At 38.0% G+C, this 18,994-nt stretch overlaps 1 protein-coding gene across 4 annotated transcripts; it reads left to right on the forward strand.

The window, feature by feature from the left end:
• Positions 1-881: 881 nt before the first annotated feature.
• LOC143862627 (mannan endo-1,4-beta-mannosidase 6-like) lies at positions 882-18,224 on the forward strand. Of its 4 annotated transcripts, none has more exons than XM_077373695.1 (6): positions 882-1,284; positions 2,031-2,228; positions 9,583-9,705; positions 17,060-17,271; positions 17,403-17,473; positions 17,576-18,224. In XM_077373695.1, the coding sequence occupies exons 1-6, from the start codon at positions 898-900 to the stop codon at positions 17,815-17,817; spliced, it is 1,233 nt and encodes a 410-aa protein (XP_077229810.1). In that variant the 5' UTR covers positions 882-897; the 3' UTR covers positions 17,818-18,224. The 4 variants fall into 4 exon arrangements, with proteins under 4 accessions (XP_077229810.1, XP_077229828.1, XP_077229802.1 ...); XM_077373713.1 differs by having other exon boundaries at positions 17,624-18,224; XM_077373687.1 differs by having other exon boundaries at positions 17,403-18,224.
• The last annotated feature ends 770 nt before the right edge of the window (positions 18,225-18,994 follow it).

Raw genomic sequence — 18,994 nt, forward strand, 5'->3', positions numbered from 1 at the left:
CACGTGGCACCCCTCCTCAAAAAACGTAAAACTCTCTTTATAAGGTGATATATTTGGATTGTAGAAAAAATCTCACCATATCCCACGTTTTTAGCAAAATTGTTTCTATTACTCAATATCCCATGTATTGTTTCTATTTATTGGAGAAAAAATCTCACTACGTCCCATGATTTTAGTAAAATTGTTTCTATCTCTCAATATCCTACGTGTATTAGCAAAATTTTAGTTGTTTTCAATAACGTAGTTGTTTTCTATCTCTCAATCTCCACTACATCCCATTAGTATTCAATGACGTAGCCATTTTCGCCCAAAAGATAAGTGAGAAATAATAAAATATTACTTTAAAATAATGATTAGGTTGGGTTGTAAATTTGTCAGGAAGGGCAACACTTAGGGGTGGCAAAATTGGCCGAACCGAACCGGAACCGAACCGAAAATTCGGTTTCAGTTTGGTTTGATTCAAATTTAGGTTCGATTCGGTTCGGTTTGGGGATCAAACCGATCCGAAGCCGAATATTTCCAATGATTATGAGTAAGGGGTGGCAAAATTGGCGGAACCGAACCGAAACCGAACCGAAAATTCGATTTCGGTTTGGTTTTTTTCGGTTTGGTTTACCAAACCGATTCAAATTTCGGTTTGGTTCGGTTTGGGGGTCGAACCGAACCGAAACCGAACCATTGCCACCCCTAGCAACTTTGATAATGTCAGAAGGGTACTGGGGTCTTTTTACCGCCCATTTTTTGAAGAATCACCCGTGTTTGATGCTAGTTTTACAAGGTACCCTTAATCCGTAATTCCTCGAAACTTGTGCCTACATTCCATACTTTTCTCATTCTTGTACTGCCACCTCTTCTTTCCCACTTCTTAACTGGCAGTCTGAACAAGCCAGAGAGAAAATGTGGAACGGGGAAAGGAGCAAAGTCTATTCACGACCGATTCTCGGCATCCTCTCTGTCACCGCCATTCTTTACCTAAATTTTGGCGACAAAATCCATTTCCCGATCATTCTGTGGCAACCCAAATTGAGTTTCATCGGAACGAATTCCTCCCGATTCGTGGACAAAGGCAATGGGGAATTTTTCTTCGTGAACGGGTGGAATTCCTACTGGCTTATGGAAGAGAGCGTGCGGGCTTCGTCCAGATCGAAAGTGTCGGAAATGCTCCGGCGAGGTGCCGAGATGGGTATGACCGTATGCCGGACTTGGGCTTTCAGTGACGGCGGGGCTGATGGTTCTGTAGCACTTCAGATCTATCCAGGCGTCTTTGATGAGAGGGTCTTTAAGGTGTGACATTCGTTAGATTTAGCCATTAGAGTTGTGTTATTTAATCATTTATACTTCAACACTCCCACTCTGGTGTGACAACTCTTTTTTAGAGTTGCTGTACATGTGGCACATATGACCCTTCTTCTGAGTTTGTCATACTCGTGAATTTTTAATATCAAGAAGTTGTTGGGTTTTGAACCCATGACCTGTCTTGATGCAATAGCTGAAAATGCCACCAATTGCTCTAAAAGCTTAAGCCGTTGGAGTTGGTGTTACCTAATCATCTATACTTTAACACTCCCACTCACGTGTGACCCCTCTTTTTTGGAGTTGCCCTACACGTGATACAATGAGTACCTTCTTTTGTGTTGGCCGTGAATTTTTAATGGGAAAAATACAGATACACCCCCTCAATTTTCTGACATTTTAAAAGATAACCCTGACTTTTCAAAGTCATCAACGATACACCCGTCATCAACGATACACCCTGACTTTTCACGGTCCATGAAGTAGACCCCTTGACTTTTCACCCTATAATTCAAAATTCATCAAAGACACCCTACAATTTCTTCATTCCCGTCCACCCCATCACCTAACAAGCATTATTGAAAACTAAGGGGGTGTCGTTAATGACTTCGAAAAGTCAAGGTGATCGTTGAAAATGTCAGAAAGTTGAGGGGGTGTATCTGTATTTTTCACTTAATCATTTATGCTTCAACATTGATAAACTGTTAACAATGGTGTATTTGTTTTCTCCTTTTCAGGCATTGGATTTTGTGATATTTGAGGCAAGAAGATATAAGATTAGGTTGATACTTAGTCTTGTCAATAGTCTGAATGCATTTGGTGGGAAAGATCAGTATGTAAGATGGGCTAGGGAAGCGGGAGTCAATGTGACATCTTCAACTGATTCATTTTTCTCGCATCCAATTATTAAAGGCTACTTTAAGAATTACATCAAGGCAAGTTTTTGAACCCTAATTTATCTTGCAATGGTGCTTTCTGACTTTGGTTTATTATAGAATGTTTTTTAATATTAGATTATGAGTTTGGCAAACACGGCTATAACTAGCAACTAAGAAAACATCCCACAATATGAGAGAAAATGCTTAAGAGTAAGATTTATGGTTATACAAACATTCCTTGAGGTAACATTGGGTTGGAAATTCCCTCCTTTTGACACTGATTGATGACCATTGACCTAGCATATCCTATAAGATGAAACTGTAAAGACTGATTAAATCTTATAGTTCTTTACTTGAGAAAGGAGAGAAGAGGAGAGAGGAGACAAGTCTTGTGGGAGAGATTTAATGGATGTCATTTCAGTGTTTCCATTGTATTATATACTTGTACACAAAAGGCATAAATAACCATAATAAAGGGCAGTAAGAGCCGTAATGTATGGATGAAGTTGCATATTTTAACCCTCCCCCTCAAGCTGATGCGTTCTTCTGAACATAATAAGCTTTTCAACTAGATGATTTGTAATGGGCCCTTTGTAAGAATGTACAACTTGATTTTGACTCAAAACATACCGATGAAAAATCTCACCTCTCTCTACTTTATCTCGTATAAAATGACAGTTGATCTCTATAGGTCCTTGCTAAAAGAATGGGTTCTGTGATCACTTGATCACACTTTGATTTTCACAACAGAGAGCATGACAACCAGAGTCAATGTGAAGCTCCTGCAAAATATGCCGAATTCAGGTGGGCTTCACAGTGGTGGATCCATAGATCGATACACTGCTTAAACACTGAACCTTGCAACTGTACATTGTTTCTTTCTACAGCATGAAATTAAGCAATTGTTCACCATTATACATAACACTATTACTGATATCCTAATCACTACCCAAGTCAATATCAGAATATTCCTTCTACCTTTGCCTCTTTATCCTGACTAGATCCATAAACCAATCAATGATCTCAACGTACTCTTGTTTCAACCACACTGCATACGTAATATCAGGTCTCCTAAAAGCAAGTTACTCTTGTGTTCCGACCATACTTTGGTAGGTAAGAATATCCTTTACCTTGTTGCCTATGTTACCACTGAACTCCTTGTTGTAGACTGCTTGGATGTCAACTGGTTAACATTCCATCATATGAACATGTATTGTGACGATTAGTATCATACTTCTCTTGCATTGAAACCAATCTTTCTTTCTTTTTATCTCTACACATAGGAAACACAGTAGTTCTTTGTGATCCTTCATGTCTAAGTTTTCTTTCAGGTGATATTTAAGCTTACAAATCTCAAAGGTCACACAGTCTAGCTTTCCCAAGGCCTCTGTGAGGAGAACTGTCACTTGGTCTTTAGTCTTCACATGACGAGTGGCGATAACTTTTGAAGCCACCTTCTCATGAATAAAGTTACAATCACCTTTCATTTGCTTGGTCCTTTCATAGTAAACAAGGTTGTTGTCAATGTGAATTGCGACTTGGTTGTCTCTATACAAGTTTAATGGAAGAGAGACTTTCATCACTAACTCAGATAGTAAGGTGCGAATCCATAAAACTTCAGAAGTGTCATTATCTGGAACCCTATATCTTGCTTTCTATGAAGCCAAATTATCACCTATGAAGGCACAATAATTGATGCTCGATCTTTTATCATTGGAAGATCTAGTCCAATCAGCATCAATAAAGATTTCCACCCTTGAGTGACCATTATTCTTGTGCGTTATCCCCTTTCCTGGACTAGATTTCAGATAGTGAAGAATCCAGTAAACACTCTCAAGATGACCGGTCCGTGGAGATGCATGAACTAACTATGCCTACGACATAGGATATGTCTAGGCGATTCATGTTCATGTAAATTATGTTCCCAGCAAGCTGATAATACATGGCTTCACTTTTGAGAGGTTCACCTCTGTCTGCACTTATATGATGATTCTGATCCATAGGAGACACAACTGGTCGAGCCCTTAACATGTCAGTCTCATCTAAAAGATCTTGAGTTATTTTTTCATTGTGAAATATCGATTTTCTTCTAGGATGTGGCAACTTCAATGCCCCCAAAAATATTTCAACCACCCCTAATCTTTGATATCAAAGATCTTCAAGTATATCTTTAGTTTGGCAATCTCTTGATGATCATTGCCCATAACAACAATATCATCAACATATACAATATGATCTGAGGATCTCCAGGTGTACCCAATGGAAAAAATGACAATGCTTAAGTTTTCAAACCAAGCTCTGGAAGATTGTTTTAGACCATAGATAGCTTTGTGCACAGTACAAATGACACCTTTCTCCCCCTTAAGAAGAAAGCCAGGATGCGCCATATAGACTTCTTATTGGAGATCACTATGTAGGAAAGTATTCTTCACATCAAGTTGATGGAGAGTCCAAGAATGTTGAGCCGCAAGAGAACATGACGTGAATAGAAATCACCTTAGCAATGGGAGCAAATATCTCATTGAAATAAATGCCGTAGGTTTGATTGAACTCTTGCGCCACAAAGCGAGCCTTCTAGTGCTCAATAGACCTGAAAGTATAAACCCAATGACGCCAAACCAATTTCTTTCTAAGAAGGAGGGGATCCCAAGTGTGATTACTCTGAAGGTCATGAGGTTGAGGCATTGCTATAGTAACAGTCTTGGGAATTGAAACAAATGCAGAGGTTACAACAAAAGCACGATAAGATGTTGAAAGAGATGCATAAGTTAGCAATAGGATGCAAAGTACAAAAACGAGGCTTTATGAAAAGCAATATATTAATCAAGAGAAGCAATAGGAGAAGGAATACATGAGGAAATTGGCTCGGGGGCAAGATACTGATGGGTAAGGCGGACAAGAGGGAGCTATATTCGGCTTTCGTAGTACGTTTGCCCAATTGAGGATCCAGTCCAGAAACAGGAAGTGAGAACATCTATGGAGAGATCCAAGAGGCGAGAAAAAATATGGTTTGCCTCTTGAACAGGGGCCATGAATGATGAACTCCTCCCTACAGCATACAGTTCCTGCGAAGGGGAGAAAAATACAGGGAATCCTCAAAAAAGGTTATGTACATGGACATTTTTTTTCTTCGAGGCAACAGGTAATAAGACATTTTTTAATTGGAAGGAGACCCCCGAAACACATATTTAATGGCCTATGGAATCCAATTTATCCCACTGTGACGCCAAGATATGAACTGTTAGTCACTGAGGCAAAGCGTTCAGGAATAACAGAAACTTTCGTCACCTTCTGACTGGCCATGCTTTAGGAGAGACAATATTGCATAGTGCCATAAATATAATCCCATTTTCTCTGTCCAGTATAAATACTATTCAATCGAGCTCATTGCCTGTAATTATATCCCTGAAATATAACAAGAGTTTTCTGAGAGGTTTTAACATCATAAATACCTCTTCAAATAGGGGCTGAAGTGATTTCTTTCTTTTCATCCATATTACAAATGTAGATGAACTAGAAAGATGCAACCACAAACCAAAACAAAGAACCCAATATTCACAAATAAGGGATTGTGTTGCTTTACCTCGACATTTACACGGTCATAGGGGCTGAAATAGTGCACAAATGATAAAATAGAGGGAAAAATCCCATTCAGAGTTCCAGAAATGGAGAGAAATATTCATTGGAACCCATTCAAATGATCTTGGATTACAAACAACATGTAATGGGAGATAATAAGGTGCAAACCACCTAAATAGGAGAGGATTTGTATCCCAAGAACGTATATTTGCAGGAATCTGTTAACCTTCTGCCTAAACCTTCAAATCTTTTTTCACACCCATCAGACGCCCTTCAAACTTGAAAATGGGCTTTACAATAAGAGAATCTCTTAAAAGAATGAATTAATACATACCTATATGATCTACATGTTGCAGACAACAATGTGGCTACCGTCGGCCCTGCAACATGCTGATGTTAGCACCTTACCTTTTGTATCATAGGAAAAGGAGGTAAACTTGGCTGATATGAAGTAGAGGATGAAGATTGAGAGTGACAAGGAAGAAAAGAAGAAAGGAGAGGGAGAGGAGTTTTGGCTGTGACTATATGTGTGTTAAACCCAACCCAGGATTCTTATAATAGAAGGGTTACAAGGAGAAATAAAAGTAGAAGTATGCCCTTCATAAATACCAAGAAAAGACACAAAAGGAAAATACTAAACTACCATCAGGGCCCGTTTGGATGGCGAGAAGATTTTGATTTGGATTTCTCACATTTGCAGCCCTTTTTTCATTGTAATTTGGATCGGATCAAATTCTTGGATTTCTAATTCAGCAGCTGACAGTGAAAAAAATCAGATTTCGAAATTTGCTGCGGAAATAAGAAATTGGAAATCCACAGATCTGGCAGTTTCCTTCACCCTCTTTGCTCCTCAACCTCTCCCCTCCCTTCGCTCTTTGTCTCCCTCTACATGAGCTGCCGGATCTATTCATTTTGTATTCAAAACTCAATTCCAAATCCAAATACTAAATGGGAGGTATCCAAACGGGCCCTAAGTTAAATGTGAACACTTGCACCCTTAACTCTAGCACCCTATATTGTGAGCCCATGCAAAATCTTGTAAACCACACTACTACAAACCTTCAGTGCTCCTAAATTACATTTTCCCCATCTCCCTAAATTTAAAACTGAGTAACTAAACGCCTCGTAAGTTAACAATTGTGTAACATTACATTATTTAATGTTGTATTGGAAGATTTAGTTTGTCCAAATCATATAATTGGTGCAGCCAGATCTGCATGTAATATTGTAACCTCTTTATTTAGGTTCGTTCTAAGGATGGCGCTTCTCAGTGTGATTAAGAATGGGGCGGTAGGGACAACATGACTTTTAGAGATGAGCTCACGTTTAAGGAAAAGATTGAAAACATCATTTATCATTGCTTGGGCCCTGATGAAGATAGAATTTCTGGTTACCATAGTTAAGATCATGTTAAGGGATAGGAAGACAAGGGCCGATAGTGGGGAGAGAAAAGGGAACCCATTGTTGAGTTGGAAAAAACATATGGAGGGTTATTTGAACCTCAACTTTGATTGGAAGTTCAAGAAACAATCTTGGGTTTAATACTTTAATCTACTTGGAGGTGTCATTAGAAATGATTAGGATGTGAGGTTTGTTTATTTATTTATTTTAATTTTTGGGTTAGAGACTATAATGAAGAACCTGAATTTATGTTGGAGCATTTGGTCATCTTTTATTTGTATTTTTTTGGAATTTCTTATCATGGAAGGAGATCTGCTAAATCTGATGAATAGGCTTTGTCAAAGGATCATAGGTCTTGAAGTTTATCTTTCATCACTTACAAAATTAGAGATTTAATGGCTGTGCTAAATGTTTATTGACCCCTTGTTTGAGTAAGGCAAATGAAAGTTGATTCTCTTGCTATGGAGGGGACGTGGTGTTCATCAGTATGTATTCTTTAACATACCTAACCATCAGGCGCAGATACTGTAAAATTTTATGTATTCTTTAAAGTTGATTCTCTCAGGCGACGTTTAAATGTAATTTTAGCATTCAAAAAAAAAATACTGGAGTAAAATTTTATAAGTGGTCTATTGATTGATCATTTTAATACCTATAACTGCACCTACAGACTGTCATGTTCTTATGTTTTACATGTTAATTGCCCACAGATTCAGCAACTGTATTTGCACTTTGTAGGGAAAACGATCTCGTAGCTTCCCTGTGGATATGAATTACATGACACTAATTTTTTGTGCGACTTTCCTGGAACAATATGGTTATGTTCACTAAGGGATACCAATGCATTCTTAGCTAAGTCTTTACATGCTGGATGACCTTTCCATCCTTATTTTTATCGCGGATAAGGGAAGCCTGTTTTGAGGCTTTTGTGGACTTCTAGAAATTTACTCAAGCAGGGGAATTGACTGATCGATTGATACATTAACATCATCTTAGCTTCATTGCAACCCTGAAAAATTGTAGCACGATATTTTCTGTGTAGTCATTATGTCAAATGTTGAGGGTGTCTTATGTGATTAGATGGATAACTTTCAAGTTAAGAGTGTCTGTGAAGGTTTGCGGATGCTATTGCGATTTTATTGCTTGTTTTGCGATTCATCAGATTTCTGATTTCTTTTAAGCCATATCCGGTGGTTGGCTAATGCTGAGGTCGAGTCTTTGGACTTTAATGGTGTCTCTTGGCCTGGCTTAGTTTTCAATGATGTTTTTTCAATTGGGGATGCTCTCTGATGACTAGTTGTTGTTCTTGCTTTTGTTGTTTCTGTAACCAGATCCGTCATTTGTATTCGTTCCATTTTCTTTCTTTCTTTTCTGAATGGTTCGTTCCATTTTCTATTCTACTCAACTCAACTCAACTAAGCCTTTGTCGTAAACTAGTTGGGGTAGGCTGATGAATCCTTTAGAAAAAATTTATGAAGAAGGTGAAAGAATTTACCCGGCTCAAAGTGACTAAGTCTAATCCTGACACTAGTTGGGTTCGTCTACATGGATCATTTTCTTCCATTCTCTCCTATCCAAGGTCATGTTCTCTATGTTATGTTCCTAGCCATCAAGTCTTTCCTCACTGTTTCTACCCAAGTTGTTTTCGGTCTGCCCCTACCTCTTTTTACTCCATCAACTTCGTACGAGTCACTTCTTCTCACTGGAGCATCCAAAGGGCTACGTTGGATATGCCCAAACCATCTTAATGTCTTCATTTTTAATTCTATCTAACCTTGTGTGGCCGCACATCCATCTAAGCATTCGCATCTCCGCTACACTCATCTTATGCACATGCTGCTTCTTGGTGGCCCAACATTCTTGAGCCGTACAGAATGGCTGGCCTCACAATTGTCTTATAAAACTTTCCCTTCAACATTCCATTTTCTATTCTAAACGAAAAAAATGTCAAACATGGTATTGAGCTTTTTCTGGACATAAATTTTCCAGTAAAACTTTTAGCTGGGACATCAGCCTAATATTAGGTGTGTGTGTGTGTGTGTGTGTGTGTGTGTGTGTGAGAGAGAGAGAGAGAGAGAGAGAGAGAGAGAGAGAGAGCTTTTCCAGCAAAATTAGTATTTTCCAGAAAAATCTGATTACATGCGAGCAAAGGAGGAATTGTCTGCACCAATTTAAACCTTGAAACTGGAATGAGCTGAAACCATATCTGCAACTGCTTGTGAATTAATTTTCTTTTTTCTATTTTGAACAAATAATTATGTACACAAGAAATGCACCTGTGTAATCTTCTATTGTTCATATGTTACTGATTAATATAGTACTTGAAATAGGAAAAAATAACATAGTCCTAAAAATCATTGTGCAGTTCTTGATATCATCAGTGCCCTATTTGGTGCTTCTTTTGAACTTTATTCTCTTCTACATATTGCAGTCAATTTTGAAGAGAACAAACTCCTTTAGCAAAGTCAAATATTCTGAAGAGCCAGCCATATTTGCTTGGGAACTCATGAATGAGCCCCGCTGCCTTTCTAGTTCATCTGGTCCTGCTCTTCAGGTAATTATTACTTGCATCCTCTTTGTTTACGTTTGCTGCTTTTTCTTTTACTTCAGTTCTGACTCGTCATTTCTAGGAAGAACCTTGTGAATTTTTTATCTCTTTTGGTTGATTTCCTTTAAGGTACAAAAAAATAATATAGAACCCATAGTGTAAGCCTAAGGGTTCCCATGGGTTAATCATTCACCTTACTTTCTCGTTTTGATGCTAGCAAACTAAATTGATTAGCATTTATGGACTGATGTGTTGCTTTGAGATGTTGTGTTGAATACAGGAATTTCATGTCATAATCGCCATTACACAACTCTTCACATCACATGGCTTGTGGATCAAGGAGCAAAGGAACCAAGAGCTTGCACCTACAGTGAAGACATCCTCATTTGAAGATGTTCAAGTAAAGAAGCTCATCATGAAGATCCATCAAGTTCCCTAAGCAAGTGTCAAGAAGGAGCTTGGAGTTGAACTAGCCATTGGTGACACCTCATGTACCTCAACATGCATTGAAGATTGGAGGAGAAGTCACATGAGCCACATCAAGTTGAAGATGTTCACTCAAGCTGAAGAAGTCCTAGAAAGTGCAAAGGAGCCGACACATTTCAAGAAAACTCATGGTATTCATTTTTAGAATTTATTTGGAGTCCTCTTGATTTTATGTTTAAATGCACTTTCAAAAGGTTTTCAAATAGTTTTCATACTTAACTTTTTACATCTTTGAAAACCATACACAAACCCAAAAATGTGTTTGAAAACCTAGAACTTAGGCCCAAAGACCATGGCCCAAAGCTCCTAATCTTTTAAAGTAAAAATGGAATTTTATACAGGGCCGGTCGATCGGGCTATGCCGGGCAACCGCAGGATGATACCTGGAATTCCAGGACATCTTGAAAATTATCGGGCCGATTGACCGGGTCAATCCGGGCGATCGCGGATATGTGTCTGTTTCAAACAGAACAATCTGTCATGGGTTTAGGTGGGCGACCGTCGTGGGTCGGTCGACTGCAGATAGGTTTTTGAGCCAAATTTTTTGAGCAAACAGGTTGACCTCGCCGGACGACCGCCATGGGGCCGGTCGACTGCGACGATAAGAAATTTGAAAATATAAAAAGGCGCCCGATAGGGGCGGGTGACCACGATGGCTCAGTCGACCGTCACGGTCGAACAAACTAGCCGTTGGGGCGTTTTCTGCTTGACTTTTTCAAGCCAGTTATTTACAGTTTTACCCCAAACGGTCATATTTTCAAATACACTATATAGACATGATTAAAACCTATCTAAATGAGCTTTTGAACATTTGAGAAAGAGAAAATCTCTTTGAGCTTCAAGTTTTTAATCAAAAGCTAAAAACCTCTTTGATCTTTCATTTCTACATCTTATCAAGAGGCACTTCATAGGGCTTTACATTTGTACTTTCTTGGAGTGATTGTGAGCTTTACAAGTTGTAATCCGCCTATCAAGAGGCATGAGAGTGTTTATTTTCTTTGTTCTTCATTGAGGGTCTTCTCTTCGGCCCGTTAAGAATCGTGAAAACGAGGGTCTCCTCTTCGGCCCGTTAAGAAAGGTGAAGACGGCATATGAGGGTGTGTCCTCTCGCCGAAGGCTTCGTGCAGATAGGCTTTGCTTTGGCCCTTGAGAATGGAAAAGCTTAGTCATGTAATGGCTCATTGATCCGGCCTTAAAGAAGGATCGAGATAGTGGAACTCACGCGCGGACGTGAAGAGTGGAGTAGGTCTTGTGATAGACCGAACCACTATAAATCTTGTGTTCATTGTCTCTCTCTCTCTTCCTTTCCTTCTCTTGCACGTGTGATGATTAGTAATCTCTAACCCTAACTTGTTTATTGTTTTTAATGGAACAAAGGTTAGTAAATGCACTTGAATTAAATGTATAAACCCTAATTGCATTTATAATATCTATTTGAATAAGGGTTAGTTAAATGTGCATGATTAGAAAGTCTAAACCCTAACGTTTATTAACATGCATATTTGAACAAGGGTTAGACTAATTAGTGCGTAATTAAATGGATTAATTTTTAATCTCCCCTTAATTAAGCCTAAAATTTCTAATTGACTAATTCACCCCCCCCCCCTTTCTTGGATTGTCACACCTGTATTTCACACATTGAAGAAACTCTAATTCTTGTAGTTTTGATTCCAAAAATGATACAAAATTAAGAGAGACATTTCCTCTTAACATTCATCTAATCTATATGTAGGGTTTTGGCAAACTTTCTAAAAGTAGAATCAGATCTAGTCTTTGATCTACCTTTAAATCTCAGATATAGGTTAATCTTAATAATCCACAGATGGTTGTGATTGATCAAATCCAGCCATGGGGTTCATGATTAAACTTGGTTTAGTATCACGTTCCCAGTCTAAAATAATATTCCATGAGAAATGGAATCTTCAAAACACAAATCCAAATGAGATTTCTAGTTTCTAACATGATGTATAGAAAAGATGAGAAATACCTTTATATAGAAGAAGAAAAGGATAGAACTCTAGGGTATCACACCACTAGATCTTAGAGCATCACACCATAGGTTGTATTAAGGCATCACACCAAAATCCCTCGCAGAGGGGTTCTCAACGAGTTTGCAAAAAGCAATAAGTCTTTTCATTCATAAGCATAACATGTTGTAGCCCTGAGGCTTGACATCATTTCTATAGACCTTCACTTAAATTTCTAGACTCTTCCTACAACTCCAAAACAAAAGACATGTGGCCCCCCTTTAACTTCAAATCCAAACTCTAGAATGTTTCCACATAAAAATAGAACGAAAATTTAAAAAATGTTGTAAATAATGACATGAATAGTAACATTTTCCCATCCCAATTACGTTAAAATTAAAATCCAAAAGACAATTATATCCTACTAGGATAAAAGAGATATTCCTATTACCTAAAGAAAGAAAAAAATCCTAAAACACTAATGATGAGCCTCAAAGTGTTAGAATTAGTGTAAGAGGAAGAAGAGGAATGGAGAGTCTCCACTAAGGAGCTCCCATGTAATATGATGTATAGATATTGGCCCAACTAGGGCAACATGATAAAAAGACTATAATACCCTAACACATACGTAATACCTAAACTACCCTTACACACTCTTCAACAGTCCCCTTCAAGTTGGAGTGTATATACTATTGAACTCCAGCTTGCTACATAGAAAACTATAACAAACAGCTAAAAATACCCATACAACAAAAAGGCAAACAATCTCATACACACAGCCAGCTTGGTACAACACTCCCCCTCAAGCTGGTGTGATAAATACATAATGAAAAACATAACAAAAAGTTAGCAATGGCCACAAGAGTACAACAGCGAGATCAACAACCATAAGAAAAGAACATTTCCCCCTGAAGCAGCACTATTGCAAGAGCGATAAAAATAAGGCCTCCCCCTGAATCAGAGCACGGCGAACTAATCTCCATACCACAAGCAATTGATCAGAGGTATCACGATAGGAAAACAACAATGATCCAACGAGCAAAATAGGTACACCAAAGGCGAGCACATGAGCAATGACGAAGTACCACGAGCAGAGACATCAGTTGAGCAGCACCAACTCCATTAGAAGGACAAGAACTTCCACAACCAGAAGGGTAAGAGAAACCAACCAACGACGGGGGACACCATCGCCTAGAGAGACAACCGACTAACAACGGGGAACACCGTTGCCCCGATAAAGAAGGCCAACAGGGGACACCATCGCCTAGAGATATGACTAACCAACAATGAGGGACACCGTCGTCCAGAGAGACAAGGCTGACGGGGGACACCATCGCTTGGGGATACAAGGCTGATGGGGGACACCGTTGCCTGGAGAGACAAGGCCAACAGGGGACACCGTCACCTGGAGAGACAACCGACCAACGATGGGGGACACCGTCGCCCGGAGAGATAGGGTCGACGGGGGACACCGTGGCCTAGAAATATAACCGACAAACAAAATTAAGAAGGAACAACTAACGATGAGAAGAACTAACAATGCGAAAAAAACAACCAAACAACTAGAATGATGAGCTACATCAACTAGAGAAGACAACTAACAATGCGAAAAAGCAACCAAACAACTAGAATGATGAACTACATCAACTAGAGAAGACAACAACATAGACGAAGAAGAACAACCATCAACCAACCAACAACAAGAAGGATGAAAAACATAAAGAGACTTCCAACAACGCTCCCCCTCAGGCGAGACATCTGAATCTGGAGACAACAACAAAACAAGAAAAGACAGTGAGAAGACAACTAGAGAAGACAACGCTCCATCCTTAAAACTACATGACAACACTCCCCCTCAAGTTGAGGCCGAAGGCCTTCAACTTGCAATGAACAAAAGAACTTCAAGGACAATATCCCTCTTAGACATTTCATCAAACACTTGGGGTGCACCTTTGACCTCAAGAGAAAGGCCATAGAAGCCAAAAAAATATAGAAAAAAGAAAATAGAGGGTTAGGGTGGAGTTTTGGGGATGGAAAAGGGTGTTGGGGAGGGAATAAAAGGAGGAAGATACATCAACAAACAAGGGGTGGTTGGGGATGAGATTTTACGAATTTCGTTTGTTTTTGGATTGTGAGGAACATAGGTTGCCTAGGGATAGAGGGATTTCGGGCGAGAGAGAGAGAGAGAGAGAGAGAGAGAATATAGGAAGAGAGATTTGAGGGATTTGAGGGGAGATTTTTATGAATGTTGGGATGCACAAATGCGGAGAAGAAAAACAAGCGTTGTAAACCCAATGAATGAGAAAATGCGCATGGGAGAAAAATGCACGAGATGGAATGAGAGAATGGCATGTACTCTTCTCCTTCCTTCTTCCTTTCCCTATGATCTTTGCTCTAATTCCATGTTAGAATTAGGGTAAGAGGAAGAAGAAGAGGAATGGAGAGGATGGAGAGTCTCCACTAAGGAGCTCCCATGTAATATGATATATATATTTATAGGCCAAACTAGGGCAACTTGATACAAAGACTATAATACCCTCCCACACACACACACACACAAACACCCACCCACACAAAAAAAAAAAGAGAAAAAGAAAAAAATCATTCTCCACTGTTTGAAAATACTCTGACTCTATCAAGTATGGGGAATGGTAGTGGTGATAGGAGTCATGATTAACTAGTTGGAAGTTGGAACTCATCGCCAATGATCTGCATGTAGGGAATGATTGTCCTTTTCACCAATCACGATATTTTCATCGAACAAGATACTTCTAATAATCACTACTAATAGATGTAATCTTTTCATTGCACAACTCTTCTTTTTTTTTTTGAATGAAAAAGTAGATTTGGTCCATTCATGTCTCAAACCTGCAATCATTGAATGCATCTTCAATGTATTCTTTAAGCTTCAACACTACTGGTAGACAAGAAGTTGGCCCATCTCCTGTAGCTTTATCGGATTTATCTATTTTTCCCTTGACCATGTAGTAGAGATCTAGAAATTGTCCTTCGAATTCCAATTCCATTGACAGTAATTTTGGCGACTCGCTAGTCCCTTTGTAAACCCATGAACATTCTTTGTATGCGAAATGAATAGTAGCCGAATTTGGTCTGCTCTCCTTTTTCCGCCTCTCGTTCATTTATTAGCAGTGCCTATGACTTCCTTTAACTGAAATTTCATATCCTGTAAAGTAGATCGCAGTGGTGCATTATATTTTGTTGTGGCTTTCTCCAATCTACTCTCGTAATTGCCTAGTTAGTTCTTCAACGCAATTTTCCAATTTTATTTTGGGAACATGGAGAGCATTGGTTTCTTTTGTGTCCATATTAAGTTGCTAGCTCTCTATTAGCAACCTTTTCTTCTCAGAAACACAAAATTAGTGATTATTGTCATCTTTCTCAAGTAATATGAGAGAGCCAAACATTGGCAGAATCGACTTTGGATAATAGTTGTAACTTTTGTCTGTCGATTAAAATTGAGCTCCTTACGGTTGATCAAGCCACACAAAGATGATTGAATAATAGTAGTTGAAAGCAAAATTTTGTATGTTTTCATTGCAAGGTACATTTGCAAAACTATCTGTATTCTTTTCTTTCTTTTTTTGGAAGATGACAATTGTATTCATACCATGAAAATTATATTAGATGACAATTGTATTCATACCATTAAAACTGTCTGTATTCGTAGACAGGCATCTATTAGCGTATTGCTATAAAGTTCCATAATACGCACTTCCATACTGATGATGTCTTCTGTGTATTCCACATGCTCCAATTCATCCCATTTAGGTATCTCATTAACCAGCGTACTTGTACGAAGTCTGCTGTGTGTTTTTTCTAGACATTTGTAGCCCTAGGAGTGTAGTAGGTGTTGGGTTACCTTGCCTGCCTCTTCCTCCAATATTGCAAAATGTTATTTTTCCCCCGATGTCTCCACCACATGGGTTTCCAAGATACTAAGCCCTTCAGCTGTGTCTAACAATAAGTCATCTTTTGATCAGTGGTCAGTCTTCCCTTGTAAATCCTGCTGTATTACGATATCTTAACCCCATCTCTTATATCATTAGTTAACCTTCCCTATAGATCCCACTATTGTGAGCAGTCATCCGAACCTCTGATGCCAAATTGATGTAGAAGCCACGTGAAAGAAACTCTATTTATTGTAGTTTTGATACCAAGATTAATGCAGAACTAGGAGGATGTCCTCTAACCTTTGGATTTGGCTTTGTAAACTTCACGCTAATCTAGCCAATCTAAGATTTTAGCGAACTTTTCAGAAATATAACCAGATCTAGCCTTTGTACCCTCAAATATCTGATCTAGGTTAATCTTCAACAATCGACCACAAATTCAGTCAAATCTAACCATTGGATTCTAATTTCCAATACGAAGTAAAGTAGATAAAAAATGAGAAATACCTTTAGATAGACGAAAGGAATGATAGAGCTCCAGTGCATCACGCCATATTGGATCCTAGGGCATCATATTTTAGGTTAGACTTCTACACTCTTCCTATAACTCAAACCATAGGACATGTAAGCCCCTCTAACTTAAAACCCTAAGTCTATAAGGTTCCCACTTAAAACCCAATTAAAATAAAAACTAAATTGTTTTGTGAATAGGGATGTGAATTTATTCAAAAAAAAACGGATGTGAATAGTGCCGTGAATAGTGATGTGGATAGTAACACGTGAATTGTGAATAGTAAATCCTAACCAAAACACTTTCCCATCCCAATTACTTAAAATTAAAATCCCAAATAATAATTATATCACTATGAACCAAAGAAAAAAAAACAAAAGCGCTAATGATGGGCCTCATCATCATATTTACGCCTTTCTTCTACTTTGTGATGTATGGTCCTCATCAAAGATCCAATCACTAACTATATTACATTGGGTTAACAGAGTTGGATTGCCGAGATGGCTGCATATATCAAGAGTTTGGACCAGAAACATCTTGTGACTGTTGGACTTGAAGGGTTCTACGGGCCAAAAACTATTGAAAGATCAGAAGTAAATCCAGGGCAGTGGGCGGCCTCACTTGGATCAGATTTTTTACAGAATTCAGCAACTGAACATATTGATTTTGCTTCAGTTCATGCATATCCTGATAGCTGGTCAGTTTTTTTTTTTTTTTAAATAGCTGGTCAGTTAGCATAGCTTGAGAGATAATTTGTATACTGTTTTTTCTGATTTTTCCTCTTCTTTCTTAACAACCTAATGTTTGAACATGTGGAGTCTCTTGTAGGATCCCAAATGCAACCTTGGAAGAAAAAGCGAATTATCTTTTACATTGGATGGACTCCCATATCAGTGATGGTGAGTATGTACTGAAAAAGCCAGTTCTTTTTACAGAGGTTGGGTTTTCTTTGCAAGGAAAAAAACAAGGATTATATGATAGAAATCTTTTGTTGAAGATAGTTTATGATAAAATATACGAGTCAGCTAATAAGACGCAAGCTGGAGCAGGAGCCTTGATTTGGCAGTTACTCGTTGAAGGAGTGGAGCAGTACAGCGATGAATTTTCACTGGTAGCATGGGAACACCCATCCACGTATAAGCTGATACTCGAACAATCTTGCAGAATACGGCATATGTTCGAAAAAGGTGAAATGAATAGAAAAATACATCACTCTGGTCCTTGTTCTGGACTAAGTTATTGACAATGAATATGGACTAGTTGGGATTTACATAGAGCAAACTCAACAATTTGAGTTTAAAAAGAAATTTTGGAAGTTGGATTGTGCTGTGATTGGAAATTGATATGTTGTTCTTACCAGCAAAGAATGAAGGTTCTTGCATGCGCCAACATATGTCGATACCAGCTTCCATGTGAATGCAGTAAACATATTAAGTATTTGTTGTATCTACAAAAAAAATCTATTTATCTGAAAAGGAAATATTCTAGATTTTTTAGTGATTAGTTGACAGTGGTCAACTAATTGCTCTTTCATTTGTTATTGAATTTGACATTCTCAGTTATTTTGCAATTATACTTGGAACATTAAAGCAGTGTACATGTTGTATGCATGTTTATTTCACTATGGTGTCAGGTTTAAGCCTTATTAAATATGGTTGTATGCATCAGTTGACAGGTGATACGCGCTATATTGTATTGTTGGAATCAAGGCTCAAGTGTTACTTTTTATGTAATATTGTTTTTATCCTCTGATTGCTAGTATGCTACTTGGAATCTACCAAATTAAAAAACTTGTTAGTGAATTCAACAATCACAAACAATATAATGGACTGGAGAGATAAAACGATGGTAACTTAGATGAAAAGATTATCAAAGTGCTATTACAAAAATATTGGTAAATCATCATCATTATTTTCAAGCCTCTTGAAAAGTACATCAAAAGTTCATATATATAACCTCAAAAAACTGTAAAACCTTGGTTTAATCATAAAAATTGGTACAAGATCAATGTCAGTCCTTGGATCAACCTATATAAAACCTAAATTTTACTTTAGAGCAGCTCAAAACAAAAACAGTGTCTTAATGTTGGTGTCTATGTTAAAACTAGAGCACCAACTTCTAAAACTATGAACTTCTCAACTTATACAAACTTTTAAGTTCATTTATTTTGAATGATTATTTGCTAAAATCAATTTAGGGATCCTTGTCATATTATAAGTATTTTGAATGATTACTTGCTAAAATCAATTTAGGGATCCTTGTCATATTATAAGTTACTAATCCCAACCTAAATATACCACTTTCTCAACTTAAAAGCTTCTCAAAATAAAAAGATTACAAGTTCTATTGGAAAAACACTACAAACATTTTTTTACCCAAGACCCACCAAAACCTACTTAAAATTTAGCTAATAATTAAAA

Source organism: Tasmannia lanceolata, unplaced genomic scaffold, assembly GCF_043159265.1.
Source record: "Tasmannia lanceolata isolate RefF3 unplaced genomic scaffold, GAP_Taslan_0.1 ptg000003l, whole genome shotgun sequence".
Lineage (NCBI taxonomy): Eukaryota > Viridiplantae > Streptophyta > Magnoliopsida > Canellales > Winteraceae > Tasmannia > Tasmannia lanceolata.

What these genes read in the sequence shown, in the direction of transcription:
- LOC143862627 (XM_077373687.1), top strand. Translation starts at nt 898, where the DNA reads ATGTGGAACGGGGAAAGGAGCAAAGTCTATTCACGACCGATTCTCGGC. An exon ending in CATCTGGTCCTGCTCTTCAG is followed by an intron (nt 9,706 to 17,059) that starts GTAATTATTACT and finishes TTGGGTTAACAG; the next exon opens with AGTTGGATTGCCGAGATGGC. An exon ending in CATGCATATCCTGATAGCTG is followed by an intron (nt 17,272 to 17,402) that starts GTCAGTTTTTTT and finishes AGTCTCTTGTAG; the next exon opens with GATCCCAAATGCAACCTTGG.